Source organism: Mesoplodon bidens (genome assembly GCF_964165515.1).
Source record: "Mesoplodon bidens genome assembly, chromosome: 5".
NCBI lineage: Eukaryota > Metazoa > Chordata > Mammalia > Artiodactyla > Ziphiidae > Mesoplodon > Mesoplodon bidens.
In genome coordinates this window covers 124,854,759-124,877,768 of record NC_138161.1, presented here as the reverse complement: position 1 = coordinate 124,877,768, position 23,010 = coordinate 124,854,759, and the positions used below count along the sequence as shown (strand labels likewise).

Genomic DNA, 23,010 nt, shown 5'->3' with positions numbered 1-23,010 from the left:
TTATGGTCCTGTATGTGCAGTCGTCTCGGGGCTGCTCACATCCCAGTCAACAGGGCAGGGCATGTTAAAAATATAGATTCCAGGGCCTGATTCTTGCAGATTCAGTCGAGACACATAAAAATGGGTTTTTCACCAACACATTAGGTGTTTCTATTGGACAACCAGGTTTAACAACCATTGTTCCAAATACCTCTCTCCTTTCCAAATCACATGATTAGTTAAATCACAGCGAAGTGTGGATACCTAATTGACTCCTAGGGCAGGCTTGCACTTTGGAAACGTTTTTAGCCAAGGATTCTCTATAGAGACTCGTCAGTGCCACTTGAGGTTTCCTACCAGGGTTGTTTGGGTCTCTTGAAGCTTCTTTTGGTCTTTGGGAAAAGGATAGGAGAGTAAAACTGGTTACTTACGTTTTGTACTTTTCACTCTTGTCTGCCAACTATCTGCCAGTTTTACTTTTTGGTTACACAGTGTTTATCAGGAACATATTCCTTCTGTGATTGAAGTTCAGTTTGACAGCTAGCTAACCACTGAAGCTGTGGTTAGTGTATGCAAGTATTATCAGTTATAGTTCATAGGATTTAAAATTTTGATTTCTGAGGATGCTAAAGAGTGCTTTTCTAACTCAAAAATAACTGGTTTCAGCTCAATCTGTCTATAAAATCACTAGTTTATTGAATGAAGGAGAGCAAGAGAAAGTAGTTATGTGTTGCTAAGATAAAATATAATTAAACCCGATATTTTACTTTTAGACCTGGATAGGGGTTTGTAAACTGCAGATGTTTGTTTCTACTTGTTTTTATATATCATAGAATCATACTCCCCTTGTTTTGTGGTAGAAGACATAACCGTAATTTGGTGTGATATAAAATTTAAGAATATTATTTGGAAAATAAGATTTTGTATTAGAAGTTAGCAGTATTATTTTCATTAACTATTATCTCATGTAAATGTTTATATTAAGTAGTGATGCACATGTAGCTGTTTATTTATGTATGTCCTTATATGTTTATTTATTATAACTTTTTATATATTTTATTACTTATCAAAATATTTAATTTTGTAGTTAATGCAGCTGACAATAAACAGAGGGATAAGAACATGACCTGTATTAAAGTTTCTATTGATCCGTAAGTATATTTCAAGCTTAATTTTTTATGCTAAAGTTGTTTTATTCAGATGTTCAACTTCGAACATTCCTCAAAGGAATAATGCATACAGTTAGTACTCTTGAGTTTCTTGTTGCTTGAGACCTTGTTATTTTTGCCTCTTTTGGCCAGAATGCTACCCTCTTATAGTTTCCTCTGTCATTCATGATCTTTTTCTCCAAAGTATTCAGTACTTCCTTATGGGAGCGCTTGGAGACCATTTTTCTCCCTCTTTGATGCTGTGGATACTGTTTTAGCTGCTAGAATAATCAATCTTTTCTTATTTTTGCTTTGGTACTCAAGGCTACAGGCTATTGTTAGTACTATTCCAGTTATATTATGGGTTAAATTTACTTTTTCATAACCAACATTGGACTTTTCCATTTATATCATTTGTAAATTGGGAACTGTTGGTATTATAGAATATATATACCAGGTGTTCAGCTGATAACTACAGTGATTTTTTTGTTTTGGAGGACTGAGGGGGGAGTGAAAATAATAAAGTATTTCTAACTTAAAACTTTATCCTGTTTTCACCAGTATGCTTTTGTGAGATATTACGTTACATTTATCCTTTATAATTAGTAATTTAGCATGATTTTACCATGAAAATTTTCTTTAACCTGAAAATTTAATAACTCAGTTATAGCCTTACTGTCAGTAATCTAATTTTAAGGACATGGTTAAGATAAATGATATAATAAAAATATAATTTATATTTGGTTATACCGTGAAGTTGACTGTATCTTATATGAAAATATTACCACATAACTATACTGTTGAAGTTCTTGATTTTTCTTTTTCTTCCTTTCTTTTTTTATTTGTTTTTCATTTGCATCATTTCTATAACAAATAAATTCTTGAGAATCTGTATGGTAAGATGCACAGCACACTTACAAGTTGCAACTTAGGCAGACATTTAAAAGGAAATTTTGGTTGCCAGGATTTCTTTTCTTCCATATTTAGGAAATTATCAGTTAAAAATGGTATCATTTATTATGTTTTAGGAGAGCTAGTAAGGAGTAGTAGATGTTGAATTTTTGATATCTTTACGCTTTTTAAAAAATCAGAACTGAAAACTAAGGAAGAAGGCCTTTTCTTAAATACATTCGTGGTGAACATGGTTACGATATTTGGTTCTTTTATCTTAATTGTTTTGACCACATTGATCCAACAATGTGGACTTTAAAAAAAAGATTAGATAGAACCTCATCATAACAAAGTGATGAAGAAGTGAGCTATAAAACAGCTCTGTAGACCAAATAATGACTCTTGGTGGCAGGCTTTACTTTAAGTTTATTACAGATTTGGGACAAAGTAATTCTATGTAACTAGTGCCTTTATTGCTCTCTTTCTAACTCCCTTTTCATTCAGCAGACATTTTTGTGTGAGTATAAGAGTGTCATAGAATTATAACTAAATTTATTTGGTTCTTAATGGCAATCAGATAACAGTTTCTTTTTTCTTATTTATCTCTAAGTCATTTTAACTGCTTCTGCTGGAAAGTTCTTTTATTTCATATAAAATATGTATATAAAACAAAAATTCATAGTCGACTATTCCAAGGAAAAAAGGGTGAAGGTAGTATATTTTTCACCTCTCCTTTCCCAATTTACCTTGTTTATAAATTATTGATGAGACTCTTGAATCTTTCTCCTGCTTTTAATTAAAATATATATTTTATACACACACATATTTAAAATTGGCAACAGACAACCATTTTGGGACATGTTGCTGATCCTTATATTTTATTATTTATTTATATTTGTTAATTTTAACAATAACATTTTGACTTTTGTGAATATTTTCCCATAAAATCATTCCTTATGTTTTTCCTTTACTACATATATTACAGAATTCATGCTACTTTTATTAAAATAAATTTTATTTCAGAGATGCAATTTTTGCTTAAGTTAGATTTCTAAATTAAGAAGTCATTTAAAAGCAGAATTCAGATGGGGAAAAGTGCTATGAGGCTGTTTATTTTATTGACCCATTTTTCTCTGCTGTCCATTTTTTATATTCTTTGGGTTTCATTCTTTTTAACATTTTTGTATAGCAGATTTTATTTTTCTTTGTGCATGTGTGTACATGAACTCTTTGTGTAAAAGAGAGGTTAAATTTTGATAGCTAATGGGTTAAGTGTAGAGGATACACAGCACAGTTTAGCTCTTATTCCTCTTTTGATAATACTCTGTGACGTGGGAATAAAGTTTAAGTAAACAGCCATGGTTGTAAAAAAACAAAAACAAAACAAAACAAAAAGTAGGAATGGATTAGCAAGGGGTGCCATGCAGAATTTGGACAGCAATTCTAGAAAGAGAATTTGAAGCAACTTCTTACAGGGGAGCTTCAAGCCCATTAAATAGTATAACATAATGGTTAGTTGTTATTGAAACAACTTATTTGTTGGCATCTATTTGATTAAAATCAAATAAACATGGAAAGCACATTAACCAGAGTTCTGTTTCTCTAGCTTACATATTTTTATTTATTCAGGGTTGAAACTTAAAGCTGTAGCTTTCAAAAAATAATACACACTCATACTGAAATATATGTACATATGTGTATACATTTTTTAAAAATCGCCTTCTGTATACTGTTTTGTATCTTTCAATTTTTATTTGACATACTGTGGGCAGCCTTCTTTATTAACCTATGTAGATCTACTTAATTCTTTTTAATGTTCCTAAGTATTTTATTATGTCAGTATGTTGTCATTGTTTAACTTCTTTCCAGCTAATGAATATGGGATGTTTAGATTGTTTTCCAGGTTTCTCGTTAGCTTTAATTATTTCAAAACTTTATTTATAGCTTATTCAAGAACATCATTCTTTTTCTTAATACTTCTGTGAAGATTATTGATGGAGCAAAGGATATATAGAATTCTGAATCATTGTTTAGAGATTATGGAAATAAGTACCAGATCTAGGAAGTGAAATAGATTGAAATTTTGTAATAGGTGACTTTGATAGAAAATTTCAGTTTCATACTCATACAGGCTTATAGAATGTACTTGATATCAAGCCTCATTTTTTGAAACTGTGATGAAGATAACGCATTTACAAAGTGCCTTATTTTAATTATAGTACCACATATACTAAGTAGAATGAAGAAATTTTAAGGGTTTTCTCATGAGTCTGTTGACTTTTTGTGTCATTCTGAGATGTTTAATATATGTAATTTTCTATTCATTGTCTTTCTTCATTTCCTTCAGAATTCTTCTCTATAGTTTTAAACTCCATGAAGTGTCTTGTAAAAAAAAAAAAAAAAAAAAAAGGTGCTTAATAAGTTACAGGTTTTAAGCCCAAACTAGGAACTATTTGGGAGTCTAAAAAAGTAATGCAATACACGGCCCTTGTTTCTAAGGCCCACTATTTTGACATCTGCATTTAGGACACACAAGGTAAAGTACAGTAGCTAATTTGAAACCATTACATACTTAAATATTCAGCTGTGTATTCTGTAGAGAGTGTTTACCCACAAGTGAGCTAACCTAATTATGTCTTGAGGTCTCCCGTAAATACTTTAGATTTTTTTGCAAGTTTCAATATAAGGAGGGTTGGGAAACATTGTTTTAGGCTGGGTAAAAGGCTTGTGGGAGAACTGAAGTCGTAAATTGATCCTTGAAGTTAAGGTAAAATTTGGCTAGACAAAGAGGGAAAAGGTAGTATAGGCAAGGGAAAGACCAATAAACAGAAATGGAAGAATTGGGAATGAACATGGACAAGTAATAAAACTGACCTGCAGGAAAATAGGATGAATGTTGCAGAATAGTGGTAGTTCAGTTTGACTCTAAGTAATGATATGGATAATGGGCCTGGAACATGCAATAGAAGACACTTAAACTACTGATGTGTCCTGGAGCAAACAGTAGTGTGAGAGCTGTGGTATCAGAATATAGTTAAGGGGAGTGGCTAGCTCTGTTTTTTAGCAGTGTTGCAGTAACAGTGTTTAAGGTGATGCTAATTTAGACTCCTATACTGGCACTTGGAATGAAGGAAGGTCAGATACTGCTGAAACGAATCTAATAGGACAAATTAATGTCTTGATGACTAAACGACTTTAGAGAATGATCAGGAGATATGAATAAAAATGATATCAAGGGGCTTCCCTGGTGGCGCAGTGGTTGAGAGTCCGCCTGCCAATGTAGGGGACACGGGTTCGTGCCCCGGTCTGGGAGGATCCCACGTGCCGTGGAGCTGCTGGGCCTGTGAGCCATGGCCGCTGAGCCTGCGCGTCCGGAGCCTGTGCTCTGCGGCGGGAGAGGCCACAGCAGTGAGAGGCCCGTGCACTGCAAAAAAAAAAAAAAAAAAAAAAATGATATCAAAATTTGAGTCTCCGTGATTCGGAGAGTTGAACCTATATTGTAGAGCGAGGGAAAGAAGATGATGTGTTAAGTTATTTTTTAGTTTCTTTTTCTTAAACTTTTAAAAATTTAATTTCCTACAGGATCTTTGATTTTCATTTTGGCTTTTATAACAATTTTTTTTAGTTGTAATAACTACTTCTAGTAACTCTAGAGAGATTAAGCTATGTATATGTGAGTGAAACAGTGTGTCTAAGAATAATTGTGAATCATATTGGCAAATGGTAGCTTTTTAAGGTAATTCTCAGTGAAGCTGTGTTTCTTTGCACATTTGGCTAAATGGGTAAAGGCATCATAATATATACTACCCTGAAGCAATAGGGTAGGCAAAATTTTCCATCAGGACTATGGCCTACGTCAAGTTGCTGTTAACTGTAGGAACCTCTACTCCATACCATTTAGGACTAAAATGGATGGTTTTGTGATTGAAAAACCTAAAATACCTAAAATAGGTAATACTTAACATATTTTAAAGCCATTAAAGTTAGTTTATAATAATGACTGCCACAATACAAACAACCCTCTAACATTTAGGGGGAGAATGGAGTACATTTCAGGCTGTTTTTCCTTTTCTCTCTGCCCTGCTTAGCAGTCAGGTAGGAAGTAAAAATGGCCATGTCCACTGGCCCTGCAGAGCCCGGGTTCACAAGTGGTTGACTGGCAGGGTGAAGCAGGAAGATCATGGCTAATATGTATGAAAAGAAAATGAAATTGATAGCTGGCTTCTTATAAAAGCTTCACTGCTTTTACTACTGAGAAGAGTTTCTTTTCCTGAGAAATTTTGCAATATTACCTGCAGATCTTAGTGATCCTAATTTGAGTTATGACTCAGGGATAAAAATGTGTGTCCTCAGCAAGTATTTTCTTGGAAGACGAGTGAGTGTCTCCCAATTGGTAATGGCTGGCAAACTCAGGTTTATTCTGGGTTACATTACTTTTGATGTAAAGTAATTGATATAGCTTATAACTATTTTAAGCTCTAAACTCTGCTTGTTTATTTACAGTGAATCTAACATTATAAGCATCTGGAATAATGGGAAAGGCATTCCGGTAGTAGAACACAAAGTAGAGAAAGTTTATGTTCCTGCATTAATTTTTGGACAGCTTTTAACATCCAGTAACTATGACGATGATGAGAAAAAAGTAACAGGTAAAGTCTGATTTAGGCTGATCAGAATTTTTATTGAAAAATACTGCCCTCTCTTACTATTTCTATATAAAATATTACAGAAAAGGAAATCTGTATAGTTTTATTATGAGAAAATCCTTTTCAGAATTAATATATAAAACACTATCATGTTTAATTGTTTTCTTGGTTATAGTCTGATAGAGACTTAACTCTCGTAGTATGCTGACTTCTGCTAGAACTCCTGGAGCTCCTAACCTGGCTAATGGTTTGGGTTTTGAATTAGAGTCCTGATGAAAATAAGATGTGTATGATTCCTGTTTATGTGAATTTGTTTTTACATAAGCACCATGTCTTTTGGTATCAATTAAATTGCTTTTAAACTGATTTCTTTAAGAGGGTCAAGATTGAAAGTCTAGACTCTATGAATAGAGTTGAAAGTGCTTTGACCAAAACCAGATGTTTTTCTACTTATTTACATTTCCTAAGTAGATTGATAATTTTTTTTCCAAAACCAAGGCTCTAGGAAGTTATATAGATTAAAATTTTGTAATAGAGAAGTAACTTTGATAGAAATCTCAGATTTCATACATAGACTTACTGAATTGTAGGAGATACAAAGCTTAATGTTTTTGAAGTTGTGATGAAGATAATCTACAAAATGCATATTTTAATTTTACTATATGTGCTAAATCTTAATTATATTTTTCTTTAAATGAAAAATCTAAATATACTTTGCATTATCATCAATTGATTATTTCAGTAAGTGGAAACTGTTTTGCAACAGACCTTCTGTATGGTAGGTGAGTTAACAAAGTTTCTTTAAAATCATTTTCATTAAACCTTTCACATTTAATTGTTTTTACAGGTGGTCGCAATGGTTATGGTGCAAAACTTTGTAATATTTTCAGTACAAAGTTTACAGTAGAAACTGCTTGCAAAGAATACAAACATAGTTTTAAGCAGGTATGATAGAAATGTGCCTAATTCTTTTTTTTTTTTAAATAATCATGTTTGTTGCTTTGCCAAGATAATAGACCTTAGGTAAATTGCAATGATACCTATATAACTTTTTTAAAAGCATTAAGCAAGTAATCAGTAAAAAGACTTCAGAATGCCTGGGATATTTTACATAAACCTATCTTTCTCCTATTCCTTTAAAACAAATGCTTTACTTAATAGACTTTTCCTTTAACCTATTTAAGCAATAGGGAAAATGTCCTGACCCTCATAGGCAGATTGAAATACATCCGCTTAGCATGTTTGAAAAATTCCTTGTTGATTCATCAAATTTAAATTTCAAAATTTTATATTTCACTTTTGTAGACCTTTGAAAATAGTTTGAAATTTTACATAGGCTAAAATAATTTTGTCAGGAAAAGCATCATACCTTTTTATTTTTGTAAAATTCTGTATGGTCATGTTGAAGAATTTGAAAGATGTTTAACAATGTATAAAGTTGTGCAGTTTATTTTGTTTATTTTCAGCATGAGGTTATAATAGTAGTATTTAAAATTTTTTCATTTATAATAGAAGTTTTAAGAATTTGGTTTGTTGTGAAGCTGGAAAACATAGTTGTGGTAAATGAGTGTTATCTCATTAGTTGAGTCTTTATGTATTATCAAATATAGAAGCATTATAGAAACATTTGAATATTTTTTCTTTTAAAGACATGGATGAATAATATGATGAAGACTTCTGAAGCCAAAATTAAACATTTTGATGGTGAAGATTACACATGCATAACATTCCAACCAGATCTGTCCAAGTTTAAGATGGAGAAACTTGACAAGGACATTGTGGCTCTCATGACCAGAAGAGCTTACGATTTGGCTGGTTCATGCAAAGGAGTCAAGGTTATGTTTAATGGAAAGAAATTGCCTGTAAGTGTCTTCTAAAATAGTTAATGCTTTGTTAATTCGTAGACAGCTTATAGTTAGATCTTGCTTTTCAAATCTAATCTGTTAATCTCTTAACCAGTGTGTTTAGATGATTCACATTTAAAGTGATTATTGATACATTTGGATTAAAATTTACCATCTTGCTATTTATTCATTGTATTTGTTGTTTGTTTCTTATTTCCCTGTATTCTGCCTTCTCTGGTTTTAATTGAGCTTTTTTTTATGATTCCATTTTATCTCCTCTATTTACTTGTTATTATACCTGTTTTTAAAACATTTTTAATGGTTGCCCTAGGGTTTATAATGCACATTGGTAAATGATTTGAGTCCACCTTCAAATAATTTATCACTTCATGTGTAGTGAAAGGACTTTACTTTTTCATGGAAAGGCATTTTATTTTAAATATAGAAGTGTGTACACGTCAATCTCAAACTCCCTAACTATCCCTCCCTCCACCTTTCCCCTGCTGTTAGCCACAAGTTCGTTCTCTAAGTCTGTTTCTTTTTGTAAATATGTTCGTTTGTATCATCTTTTTAGATTCCACATATAAGTGATATCATATGATATTTGTCTTTCTCTGTCTGACTTCACTTTTATGATAATCTCTAGGGCCATCCACTTTGCTGCAAATGGCATTATTTCATTATTTCTTATGGCTGAGTAGTATTCTATTGTATACATGTACCACATCTTTATCCATTCACCTGTCGATGGACTTGATTCCACGTCTTGCTGTTTTGAATAGTTCTGCTGTGAACATAGGGGTGTGTGTATCCCATGTGTAGTGGAAGGACTTCATAACAGTACATCATACATTTCACTTTTACATGTGCTGTAAACAACAGAAGAAGAAAGAGAATGAGATGGAAGAAATATTTGAAAAAATGATGGCAGAAATGTTTCCACAACTAGTGATGTTGTTGTTAATGCTTTAAGCAGTCAGTTATCTTTTAGAGCAATTAAAAATACAATAAAGAATTATATTTTACCTTCATTTATTCCATTTCCAATGCTGTTAATTTCTTGGTATGGATCTAAGTTTTTGATCTTAATCATATCCCTTCTGCCTGGAGATTTTCCTTTAATATTTATTTTCTGTAGAATAGGTCTGCTGGCAATAGATTCCCTCAGTTTATGTTTGTCTGAGAGAGTCCTTCTTTTCCTTCACTCCAAAGGATACAGTTTCACTGAATGTAGAATTATGGGTTGATAGTTTAATTTTTTCAATACTTTAAAAATGTCACTCTGTTGTCTTCTTGCTTGCATGGTTTCTCCTGTAGTTCATAGCCTTCTTCCTCTGTTGGTAAAGTGTGTGTTTTTCCTCCGGCTGCCTTGAAGATTTTTTGTTTGTCTTTGGTTTTTGAGTATGCTATGCTTAGGTATATATACGGTTTTCTTTGTTGTTGGTTGGTTGGTTTTTTTGGTGGTGTTTTTTGGTTTTCTTGGTACTTACTCTGTTTGGTGTTTTCTGAGCTTCTTGGATCTATTGTTTGGTGTCTGTCACTAATTTTGGAAAATTTTTGGCTGTTACTTCTTCAAATATTTCTTACATGCTTTTCTTTCTTTTCCTTTTGGTGTTTCAATTATGCATATATTGTAGGGTCCCAAGATCTTGGACGTTTTGCTCTGCTTTATTCACTCTGTTTTCTCTTTGTGTTTTAGTTTGTTTAATTTCTATTGCTGTATTTTCAAGTTCATTGATCTCTTTCCCCTACTGTTTCAACTCTTTTGCTGAGCCTGCCAAAGGCATTCTTCTTCTACTGTGTTTGATTTCTAGGATCTCCAATTGATTCATTCTTAAAGCTTTTGTCTCCCTGCTGAAGTTGAATATTGTCTGCCTTTTCCACTAGAGATTAATAGATTAGCCATAGTTATTTTAAATGTCTTATCTGATAGTTAAAACATCCGTGACACGCCTAAGTCTGGTTCTGATGATTGCTTTGTGTTTTCAGACTGTTTTTTCTTGCCTTTTGGCATGCCTTGTAAGATTCTGCTGAAAGTCAGCTATGTTGTATAGGGTAGTAGATATGGAGTACCTAGGCTTTAGTGTGAGGGTTTATGTTAATCTGGACAGGGACTGGGCCGAGTTTGCAGTCTGTTGTTGCTATGGGCACCAGATACTTCAGATTGTTTTTTGTCCCTTCTTTTTTTTTTTTTTTTTTTTTTTTTTTTGCGGTACACGGGCCTCTCACTGTTGTGGCCTCTCCCGTTGCGGAGCACAGGCTCCGGATGCACAGGCTCAGCGGCCATGGCTCATGGGCCCAGCCGCTCCGCGGCATGTGGGATCTTCCCGGACCGGGGCACGAACCCATGTCCCCTGCATCGGCAGGCGGACTCTTAACCACTGTGCCACCAGGGAAGCCCCATGTCCCTTCTTTTTGCTTTGGGCCTTCCCTTGGAGCTGCCCCTCAAGGAGGGTCTGTCTCGTGTAGCTCTCCCAGCTGAGAACCACTGCCCGGTTGTAGGTTGTGGAGACGCCCATGTCTGACCAAGTCTCCTGCTTCAGAGCACACAGTGAGCCCGTGTCTCAGGGGTCTGGCATTCACAAGAGTGTCTGCCCCTCCGCTGGAGGTGGGGATTGTCCCTTCGTCCTCTGTTCTCTTGCCCTAGTTGCAGCAGGTAACCGCCAGTGTTCTCATTCAGTATCATTTAGACTCCCTGCCCTGCAGAATAAGCCTTTTAAAAATGTAAACTTAAATGAGATGGGGGTGAGGTGGGGTGGCCTGGGGCAGAATTACTTCATCCCAGCTGCAGTGATACTTCACCACGGCTTCCCTGGCAGTGCCCTTCCCCCTGTGGATTAAGGTTTTTTTTTTGCTGTTGTTGTTTGTTTTTCTTTTGGATAAGGGAGATGGGTCTGGGGGTCTGGGTGGGATTCCCAGTGGCTGCTCTTCTCCCCCAGCTGGCCCCATGGGGGAACTTGTTCTAGATTCTCTCTGATCTGCCCTATGAAAACCTGCTCTACGGTTCCTGGAAAAGAGTAGGAACCCTTTGACCACAGCCCTCAAGTTCTTCACGAACTCACGCCAGTCCGCAGGTGTCCTGTAGCAGTTCGTCAGAAGCTCTGGCTTAAGGCTCCTATGGGCTTATGTAACCAAGTAGCTTCTGTCCCAGTTAAGCAAAAGGCTTAGGTTCTGTGTCTCCCTACAGACACCTGTCTCTCTTCAGACTTAGGATGGCCAGCTGTCCTGTGATCTCAAGCTTTTGAAGATACATAAAAAATTTGTCACATGACCAGCTGTTTTCTTGTAAGGGAGAAAACTTCTCCTTCTTTGTCCTCTACATGTCAACTCAAACTGGAGGTCTACTTGGTCATTTTAAAAATTTAAACTTTTGGAAGATTTTATAATAATTTACCTGTCCAGCTGTCCCTTCATAACCTCTCTTTGTCAGGTACATACGGAAATGAATTCCTTTTTAAAGGGCAGAAATCAAGGAGTAGAATAAGGTTGGGATCTGCAGATTGAGAGGTGTTGTGATGAGGGGAAATGAGAGTGTGAGTACCTGCTGGCATTCACCTAGTTCAGCTGCCAGTGGGAGAGAAAGTGTTTCTTGTCTTTGTTTTCCAAATTATTAGGTAAATGGATTTCGCAGTTATGTAGATCTTTATGTGAAAGACAAGTTGGATGAAACTGGAGTGGCCCTAAAAGTTATTCATGAACTTGCAAATGAAAGATGGGATGTTTGTCTCACACTGAGTGAAAAAGGATTCCAGCAAATCAGCTTTGTAAATAGCATTGCAACAACAAAAGTAAGTACACTAATTCTTTGTTTCCAAGTCAGTGGTAGAACAGTGCTTCATTAAAGACAATAAAATAAACAACAAAAACAAAAACCCAGATCTCCTTTTGTGAAATCAAAATTGACTTATGAAAAGAAAAGCTTATTTTCTATGAAATAGCTGTCTTACAGTTTAAACATCCATTGAGAAATAAGTTTATATGATTAGTGTTCATAATTGAATACATTTATATTTTATGACATTTAGAATGGTAACAAATTCCTTATTTTGTGTTCTCTGCGTTTTGAGTGTAAAAGAACAAATAATAGGGGATGAGTCTGTTTTGATGTCCGATTGTGAAATGCGTTATCTGCCATTCTGAGGAGTTTGAACCCTTTTTCTGTAGGCTTTTAAATTTCCAAATCAAATGAAATTCTTCTCATCTATAAGCACTTATCCATTGACCATAGAAAAATATTAGGCACTACAAGTGTGTATTTCAGAATAAGCTAAAGCAGTGATCTGTCACTTTGTCACTCTTGTTCAAGTTTGAACTTACTTTTTTATTTTCTATTTTTTTTATAATCTAGCATCACTTTCTCTAGTCAACAGAAATCTGTATCATATATGATTGCATTTTGTTATGTGTAACAGAAGCCTAGTATACAGTGGTTTGTAAACATGTAAAGGTCTTTTTCTTCCTTGTATGACTGGGGACTGGTGGTAGGCAGTGTTAGTCTGGTTCTGTGACTCCAGAGTGTCATCAGGGACCTATGCTCTTCCTGGCTTTCTCTTCTGCCACCCTTAGCATTTGGCTTTCGTTCTCATGCTGCACCCTTCCAAGTTATAGGGAGAGAGAATGAGTTTGGGCAAATGCATATGCCAACTAGAGCCTCTCCCCTTTGATCAAGAATGCAATAGTTTTGGGGCTTCCCTGGTGGCGCAGTGGTTGAGAGTCCGCCTGCCGACGCAGGGGACACGGGTTCGTGCCCCGGTCTGGGAGGATCTCACATGCCGCAGAGCAGCTGGGCCCGTGAGCCATGGCCGCTGAACCTGCACGTCCGGAGCCTGTGCTCCTCAATGGGAGAGGCCACAACAGTGAGAGGCCTGCGTACTGCAAAAAAAAAAAAAAAAAGAATGCAATAGTTTTTCTGGAAGCCCCATCCAGTAGACCTCTGCTAACATCTCTGGCTAGAACTGGGTCAAGTGGCTACCTCTAGCTGCGAGGGAGTCTAGATTGGTGAATATTTTTAATTGGGTATGTTGCCAGTTAAAAACAAACAAATTTGGGTTTGTCAGTAAGGTAAAAGGAGAGAATGGATATTGATTGGACAACTGTCAGTGACTGCCACGGTCCCTAAGTGTCAGTCTTGTGAGTGCCACTGCCACCACTAGGCCAGTGTTCGTTCTCACTTTCATGTTTCTTTTTTTTTTTTTTCGGTACGCGGGCCTCTCACTGTTGTGGCCTCTCCCGTTGCGGAGCACAGGCTCCGGACGCACAGTCTCAGCGTCCATGGCTCACGGGCCCAGCCGCTCCGCGGCATGTGGGATCTTCCTGGACCCGGGAACGAACCCATGTCCCCTGCATCGGCAGGCGGACTCTCAACCACTGCGCCACCAGGGAAGCCCTCCATGTTTCCTTTTATTCGATTGCTTTCACTTTGTATGGAGTCTTATGGAGTTGCTAATTGGCTCCATGGCCAAATAAGACTTTATTTTTTAAATCCCAACTCTGGCATTCTGAGACTCATCTTAACTCTTTGGAAAATAGGGTTAATAATATAGTCATACTGAATTCACAAAGTTGTGGTGAAGATTAAACGCTCATTCTAGAAAAAAATGAATATGTAACTATTTTGCTACCTTAACTATAGAAGATTTTGGATTCTATTTTTTTTCCGTCTTTAGGGTGGACGGCATGTGGATTATGTAGTAGACCAAGTTGTTGGTAAACTGATTGAAGTAGTTAAGAAAAAGAACAAAGCTGGTGTGTCAGTGAAACCATTTCAAGTAAGTGATGTTTTATATATTCTGTTGAATTATTAAATAATATCAGTTCTGATATTGACCTTTTTTGATATGTTTTCAACAGGTAAAAAACCATATATGGGTTTTTATTAACTGCCTTATCGAAAATCCAAGTTTTGATTCTCAGACTAAGGAAAACATGACTTTGCAGCCCAAAAGTTTTGGATCCAAATGCCAACTGTCAGAAAAGTTTTTTAAAGCAGTGAGTAAAATCTGTATTATTTTTCAGTGTTTTTTGTTTTGTTTTGTTTTTTGCTTTTTTATTGAGAGTTGATTAAGTAGATTTCTTGATTTATTCTAATCTAAATCATTCTAATTATTTGGATTAGTTTCTTTTTTATATTAATTGTGGGTACAGGCATCCTTATACTAAAAACTAATATGCTTTGATTCTGAAAACTTCAAAGGGTAGATAGACACTGTTTCATAAAGCAGTCGATTATTTTGCCAAGCATTAAAGTGGGGACTCATGTAACTAATTGTGTTTTTAGCTTCGCATTGTCCTTTATAAAGACAGATTTGCCTCTAAAAAGTGTACTGGTCCTTATAGGACTCCTGATTTCATCCTTTCTACTTATTTCAAATTCATATACTGATTTTTACGTTTATGTAGTTTTTAAAAAAAATTTTGGTAACATATGCATAACATAAAATTTACCATATTCTACATATTTTAAATTTTCATTTTACTTTGTGCATATTTATTTAGGCTGCCTTAACTTTCCTGAAACAAGGTGAGAGTATAAATAAATAATAAATCTTCTATTTATAACTGAGCCTTGTGGCTACTAATAATTTCTCATAGCCTCTTATGTATCAGCAAGATTTGCCTCAGTTCTCTTGTTCACCAGGACCATCAAACATATATTAAATGATCATATCTAAAGTGCCTTTAAATATGTTTGCCCTGGGAATGTAAAGATGAATAAATTACAGTCCCTCCTCTTTGTAAGTTTATAGTTTTTTGGAGGAGTATCATGTAATTGCAGTAGAAATAATATTTTTATCAAATTCTGGTATTGGAATTTCAAAGGTAGGGGTCTCATAAACATGTTTTTTAGGTTTTAGTTAAAGGCCTATAGAATAGTACTGTTGGGTCTAATCATAATGAATTCTGAATACAGATGACCTAGTGTTAATGATAGCCCAAATTTCTGCCCTCATTAACAGTTGTAATTTGATTTTAGATTTTACACATTTTCATTTTTGGCAGAGAAAGTTTAAATTTGACAACATAGTTCACTTCTTTTTATATCTGAAACATTCCAGAAAACTATTTCATACACCTAAAATCAAACTACCCAGGTTGATGAAAAATAAATAACTCCAACTTTTGTTTGGAGACGCTTTACTTTTTCTTGCGGGGAGGTTCGGGGGAGGTTTGACATCTTGTCACACGTTAATTCACTGCAGAATGACACATATGTAATGTTGAAATCCTCAGTACCAAACTTTTAAAAAATAAGGACTATTCATAAGGTTTGTTTTGTTTTGTTTTTGTTTTTTTGGCCACTTCATGAGGCACGTGGGATCTTAGTTCCCCAACCAGGGATTGAACCCATGCCCCCCTGCAGTGGAAGCACAGAGTCCCAACCACTGGACCACCAGGGAATTTCCCATAAGATCTTGAGTTTATCCTAATGTTTCCTTCATGGTAATATTTCTTTGTCATAGGGAATTCAAGATTCACATTTTTGTGTTGAGGGACATCAAAAATGTCAGTGTCTAAAATTTCCCAGGTAGTAAATTCATAGGTGGATCAGCTTTTACTGTGTTAATTTTCACAAAACTAACTTGTAACAAAAGCTATGTATATTTCTTATGTAGTTTATTGTAATAGAACTTTTTTCATATGTAGTAAAGTTGGCCTTTTTTTCATGTGTTTACATTTCAGTACAGTAGGTCATTGTGAATAGCTGCCTGAGTGAGTTTTACTGTAGTTAGAATAATATTTACCAGCATATATCACAATTACTATCATCACTACTATTGTTTTGCCTTATAACTGCACAGATTCCAAGTATTACACTAGTTTTAGCTAAGTGTATAAACTTCTTGCTTGCTTGTATATTATTACTCTTTGATTTTTAGGCCTCTAACTGTGGCATTGTGGAAAGTATCCTGAACTGGGTGAAATTTAAGGCTCAGACACAGCTGAACAAGAAGTGTTCATCAGTAAAGTACAGTAAAATCAAAGGTATTCCCAAACTGGACGATGCTAACGATGCTGGTAAGGTTCAGATTTTTTTTTTAGATTTTAAGTTTGTGTTTATTCAGTTAGAGACTGTTTTAACTTTCTACATATAGAGCATAGGGTTCTAAGTTCAGAGTATGGTTTTACTTCACTAAAATTGCCATATGTACCACAGATTACTAATTTTGGGGGGCAGGAGTTCCATAAAATGCACTTAATTTTTAAGTTACCCTGAGCATGGTGTAAGATGCTCTTACAGCGCTCCGTGGTCACTGCGATCATCAGTCTCTCGATCATCAGTCTCTCGGCTCCGCGCTCTCATGGGCGGACTCGAGAACTTTGGAATGTGTGTCCTCTGCCCCCAGGTGGCAGGCACTCCCTGGAGTGCACGCTGATACTGACGGAAGGGGACTCTGCTAAGTCGCTGGCCGTGTCCGGACTGGGCGTGATTGGGAGGGACAGGTACGGGGTCTTCCCCCTCAGGGGCAAGATCCTCAACGTGCGGGAGGCCTCTCACAAGCAGGTGCGTATCTGCGCCCGTGCCCGCGGCACGTGAGTGCCTTGCTAGCACTGTGAGCTTTATGCGTCCCTGCGACTCACCTTTGGTCTCTGGAGACACTCTAAAACACTTTCCATCCTTTTCATGTTTGCACAGATCATGGAGAATGCAGAAATAAACAATATCATTAAGATAGTTGGTCTACAATACAAGAAAAGTTATGATGATGCAGAATCGCTGAAAACCTTACGCTATGGGAAGATTATGATTATGACTGATCAGGTTGGTTTAAAAGTTGCCACATATTAGAATATATCTTTTTCAGAATGTCCTTTTGATATTTGTTTCATGAGATTTGTCCCAAGATAGTAGACGCGGAAGTGATTGTATTTACATCCAGGGGGAAGCTATTGTTTAATGGCACAGTTTGTGTGAAGCACATTCTACATTATCTAATTTATGGTAACCACCCCTTTGGTTAGGTATTTTAAAAATATTTTTAAATGCAACAAGTATGGGAAGAGTAGAACACACTGTAGTATTATGGGGTTGAAACCCACCTATCTATAAGCAGGAAGGAAATGGTGAAATTTACAAGAAAGATTAATCAATAGGATAATGGCTAATATTTGTATATGATGGCATATTTTGGGATGCACAAAAAAAATTGGAGGACCTGAATGGTGAAATGGCAGTAATTAGGAAAGAAGTAGAAAATTGAAAAGGAAGAATTCCACATGCATCCAACTGCTTGTCTCTTACATCCTCTAATTGAAAGGATTTCTAGAGAAAATATTCAATGAGAAGCTGCTGTATAGTTTTAAGCAGAAATTTATCAGTTTTTATGTTAAGAGAAGACTTGTGAATACCTGTACTCCATGGATTTCTCCTTCCAGTGAAGTAGCATTATAACCCTGTTTCATTAATTTCCATCTTTAAATCATTCTTTTAGTGAAATCTGGGCAAACTATAAAAAAGATAATGGTAGCATATTTAATGACAGAAAGATTTAGTCTGTCACTTAGCTATATTCTTTATTTGAATTTTAAGAAAAAAATTCTTTACTGTGATCATCCAAAGAATGTTTTGTAAAGCACAGTTGTAAAATTTGAATGGAATTTTGCCTCATTGCTGCATTCATACATCTAAAAATTTGGTTTTGTAAGTAATTATATTTCATAAATTATTATAGCACTCTTTACTAACGTTTATTTAGGATCAAGATGGTTCTCACATAAAAGGCCTGCTTATTAATTTCATCCATCACAATTGGCCATCACTTTTGAAGCACGGTTTTCTTGAAGAGTTCATTACTCCTATTGTAAAGGTACTATTTACATTAATATATTTTTATACTGTTGTCTTAAACAGTGGCAGAAAAACTAATTTTTTTATTATTATTATTCATTTAAGGCTAGCAAAAATAAGCAGGAACTTTCCTTCTATAGTATTCCTGAATTTGATGAGTGGAAGAAACATATAGAAAACCAGAAAGCCTGGAAAATAAAATATTACAAAGGTTTGTATTCTAAAACACTTAAATTTTGTGAAGTTACTAGTGACGTAAATTTATTTTTATGAGAGCATTGTAAAATATTTTGAAAGTTTGTCTCTTTTAGCTTTCAGAAACAGCTATGGCTGATTTTTAAAGAATTGTTAGGGAAAATTTTATGTAAGTAGAGAGAGTAGTATAATGGGCTTCCCATGTTCTTAAACAGTCACCGTTTTGCAGCCAGTCTTGTTTCATCTGAACTCTTGTCATTGCCACCCCATTAGTTTGAAATAACTTCCAGGCATTAATTATTTCTATACTACTTTAGTATGTATCTCTAAGAGAATTTTTTTTATTGTCCATAATACCATTATCATACCTTTCTTTAATAACCTTAAATATTCAATCCAGGTTAAAATTCTCCTGATTGTATTAAAAGTGTTCATTTTTATAGTTTTTATTTTTTTTTGAATCAGGATCCAAACAAGGCCCACACATTGCATTTGGTTGATAAGTCTATTTAATCTTAATATATTACTTCTCTTTTCATATTTTTTCTTGTAATTTATTTGTTCAAAAAGTTGGATTGGGGGGCTTCCCTGGTGGCGCAGTGGTTGGGAGTCCGCCTGCCGATGCAGGGGACGCGGGTTCGTGCCCCGGTCTAGGAGGATCCCACATGCTGCGGAGCGGCTGGGCCCGTGAGCCATGGCCGCTGGGCCTGCGCATCCGGAGCTTGTGCTCCGCGGCGGGAGAGGCCACAGCGGTGAGAGGCCCGTGTACCGCCAAAAAAAAAAAAAAAAAAAAAAAAGTTGGATTGTTTGTCCTGTGTAATTTCCCATATTCTGGATATTGCTCATTATCCCTATATATATTTTTTTTCTTGTGGAGAGAACATTTTACGATCTTCTCTCTTAGCAATTTTCTTTAATTAATTAATTAATTAATTAGGTTGCCCCAGGTCTTAGTTGTGGCAGGTGGGCTACTTAGTTGTGACTTGCGGGCTCCTTGGTTGCGACTCCTGGGCTCCTTAGTTGTGGCTTGCTGGCTTCTTAGTTGTGGCTTGCCGGCTCCTTAGCTGTGGCATGTGGGCTCCTTAGTTGCAGCAGGTGGGCTCCTTAGTTGTGGCTCATGGGCTTCTTAGTTGCGGCATGTGAACTCTTAGTTGCAGCATGCATGTGGGATCTAGCTCCCTGACCAGGGATGGAATCTGGGCCCCCTGCAATGGGAGCATGGAGTCTTATCCACTGTGCCACCAGGGAAGTCCCTCTCTTAGCAATTTTCAAGTATACAATATAGTGTTATTGACTATAGGCATTATGCTGTACATTAGATTCCCCAGAACTTAACTCATCTTAAACTGAAAGTCTATACCCTTTGACTGACATCCCCCCATTTCCCTCTCCCCCCAGCCCCTGGCAACCACTGTTTTATGCTGTTACTATGAGTTTGACATAGATTTTTTTTTTTTTTTAGATTCCACATATAAGTGAGGTCATACAGTATTTGTCTGTCTCTGTCTGGCTTGTTTCCACTTTTATTTTTAAAATTGTGCAGGGTTGGGTACCAGTACAGCTAAGGAAGCCAAGGAATATTTTGCTGATATGGAAAGGCACCGCATCTTATTTAGATATGCTGGTCCTGAAGATGATGCTGCCATTACCTTGGTAACAAAGTTCATTTAAAAAAATCTCTCCTAATATCCATTCCCTCTTTCTGCCATACTTTTCTTCCAATCCTGGTTTTCTGTGATAAGTCTCTTTAGAATTCTAAGCCCAGCCTAGTTAATCTTGGTGTCATTCCCCATCACCGCAGATTATGCCCTTTCATAATTCTTTAATTCAGACACCACTGTTCAAGTGTATTTTTGATAAAAGAATATTGGAAAAAAGTTAATTTCCCAGAAATTAATAATCAGTTATTTGCCTTTATAAATTTTAATTTTGTAATGAAATTATTTTTATTTTTAATGTATGAAATTGTTACCTGGAATCTTTCAGGCATTCAGTAAGAAGAAGATCGATGACAGAAAAGAATGGTTAACAAATTTTATGGAAGATCGGAGACAGCGTAGGTTACATGGCTTACCAGAGGTTAGTCATAAAGAGTAGTGATCTGGGGGAAGAAAGAGAAAAAGGCTAAAATTCATGCAGTAATGATGACATAATTGCTGTATAACTTTTCTCTTAGCAATTTTTATATGGTACAGCAACAAAGCATTTGACTTACAATGATTTCATCAACAAGGAATTGATTCTCTTCTCAAACTCAGACAATGAAAGATCTATACCATCTCTTGTTGATGGTAAGTAGCTTTTGTTTAACAATCTTTTTCATTTTTGTATGTCATCGAGTATATTTTAATTTCATGTACTTTAACCCATCCTTATAATAAACTTAAAAACTCTGAAGTTGCTCTCGAGATGTTTAGTAGTTCTGAAATTTTATATTCTTTATTTGAATCTTTCAAACCCTTTTTGAACTTTTAAAGAAAATTAACTTGCAAAATTTTAAAGCTTTTGCCCCAAGTTGTTGGAGACTTTTTAAAATAAAAAGTAAAATGTGATTTTGATAAGTTCTAAAGTATTTATTGGAGACTGAATTTTAAAAACACCTTTACTCCTCAATACCCAAAACCTAATGCTTTTAACTTATTTAACTTGACAGAAAAGTTAAACTGTTACCCAGTACTTAGAGCAGATTTTAGTCTTCTATCTAGAGCATTTTGATTTTTATAACTTTCAGCAAATTAGTTGATCTTCATGTTCCTTGGTATTTCAGCTAATAGCAGATGGTTCTACTAATCCATGTAGTTCTAGCTTTAAGTTACATCCATTCTCTGATGTCTTCCCTAATAATTGCCGTCTAAATTGGTCTCAGATGCCTATAAACTTTTATGCCAATAATTGTATGCCTCTTATTTTACTTGTGTTAATTTTCCTCCTCAATTAGATTGTAAAATTCTCAAGGAAAGTGGCCATATTTTATCATCCTTTTGCTTCTGCCATGCTCTGGGCCCACGATGATGATGATGATAGCTAGCATATACTGAAAAGTTTATTACTGTGCTCATTGGCCTAGAGCAAGAAGAGTGCTCAGGAGGCAGAGTGCTTTGCTTGCATTGTCTCATGTAATCCTTATGATCACCCTATTAGGAAGGTAATTATTTCTGTTACACTGGTGAGGACACTGAGACTTAATGGTTTAATAGGTTGTGGAAAGTCACGTGGCCAAGTTGAGAAGCGTATCCAGATTAGTGAGATTCTAAAGCCTGCATTCTTAACTACCAGAACACATCTCTTCTTTGTAAGAGCTTTCCTGATTTAGGATATTCTAATAAGTTTTCAGGCTCATTGATGGCTTGCTGGTACTTTAATCACAACTGGCATTTTGGGCACATGAGTGTTTGGGACTTCCTATGAAAGGAATTTGGTTCCACTGAGCAGTTCTTTAAGACCAGAGGGTGTCTTTCTATTGGTTCTTCACTTTGGAATAGATTGAGATGGTATAAAATATGTTAGTATGTACTCATTTTGTTACAGAATCTCAAGTAAACAATTCTACTTATTTTTCGGAAGCAAACTATATCTTTGCTTTTTTCTCTTGAATATATAAACATTGTTGTCACTAAAAGAAACATTACAACTATATCCCGAGCAATATTTTTAAAAGAGTGTTGTTGTTTTTAATAGGCTTTAAACCAGGCCAACGAAAAGTTTTATTTACCTGTTTCAAGAGGAATGATAAACGCGAAGTAAAAGTTGCACAGTTGGCTGGATCTGTTGCCGAAATGTCTGCTTATCATCATGGAGAAGTAAGCATGGAGATTGGAATTAATTGAGAACTATACTTATGGTCATGAAGGAGGATAGTAGAAGGATAATTCAGCATAATAAAGTGTTTTTTATAAGTTCTTTGGAAATGTAAAAGAGTTGAGAGTTTGGGTTTTAATAAAAATTAGGAAATCCATTTAGAAAATTTGGAATGTGAATGTTGTATTCTGTCTGTTTCTGTTCTGCAGCAAGCACTGATGATGACTATTGTGAACTTGGCTCAGAACTTTGTGGGGAGTAACAACATTAACTTGCTTCAGCCCATCGGTCAGTTTGGAACTCGGCTTCACGGGGGCAAAGATGCTGCAAGTCCTCGTTACATTTTCACAATGTTAAGGTAATCATTTGCTGATTTAATGGTATAAAGCTCTATTTGAAGTTTATTGGAACTAACTAAATGTGTAATAGAATTGTAACTACGGAGAGAGGGGATTGGGTATTATGTTGAGGGTGAATGTTCCAAATTATTTGATCACATATAGAATGAAATTTGTTGATCTCAGTTTTTATGAATTATTGGTGGAACCAGTCCTAATGAACGTAAGGATTTTTTCTGATCCAGCTTTACTTTTTAGGCTGAAGATGGGTTTTGTGGTTTAGTCAGAATAAGAGGAAATCCTTAAGAGGTTACTTATCAATACTAAGAATTTAGGAAGGTAAATCAGTAAATAACTTAAGTAAAACAAGACTGTCTTATTCTG

General features: G+C 35.6%; 1 protein-coding gene across 3 annotated transcripts in view; it reads left to right on the top strand.

The window, feature by feature from the left end:
• The window catches only part of TOP2B (DNA topoisomerase II beta), a 66,324-nt gene that overhangs the window by 20,149 nt on the left and 23,165 nt on the right, over positions 1–23,010 (top strand). For all 3 annotated transcript variants that reach the window (XM_081236098.1, XM_081236099.1, XM_081236097.1), the window contains exons 4-20: positions 1,067–1,130; positions 6,522–6,667; positions 7,512–7,609; positions 8,314–8,526; positions 12,123–12,296; positions 14,175–14,276; positions 14,359–14,496; positions 16,386–16,524; positions 16,854–17,011; positions 17,144–17,269; positions 18,204–18,314; positions 18,401–18,506; positions 20,034–20,143; positions 20,477–20,569; positions 20,667–20,781; positions 22,169–22,290; positions 22,498–22,646. In XM_081236098.1, the coding sequence (XP_081092224.1) occupies positions 1,067–1,130; positions 6,522–6,667; positions 7,512–7,609; positions 8,314–8,526; positions 12,123–12,296; positions 14,175–14,276; positions 14,359–14,496; positions 16,386–16,524; positions 16,854–17,011; positions 17,144–17,269; positions 18,204–18,314; positions 18,401–18,506; positions 20,034–20,143; positions 20,477–20,569; positions 20,667–20,781; positions 22,169–22,290; positions 22,498–22,646 (2,164 nt within the window). The remainder of the gene's footprint in view (positions 1–1,066; positions 1,131–6,521; positions 6,668–7,511; positions 7,610–8,313; positions 8,527–12,122; positions 12,297–14,174; positions 14,277–14,358; positions 14,497–16,385; positions 16,525–16,853; positions 17,012–17,143; positions 17,270–18,203; positions 18,315–18,400; positions 18,507–20,033; positions 20,144–20,476; positions 20,570–20,666; positions 20,782–22,168; positions 22,291–22,497; positions 22,647–23,010) is intronic.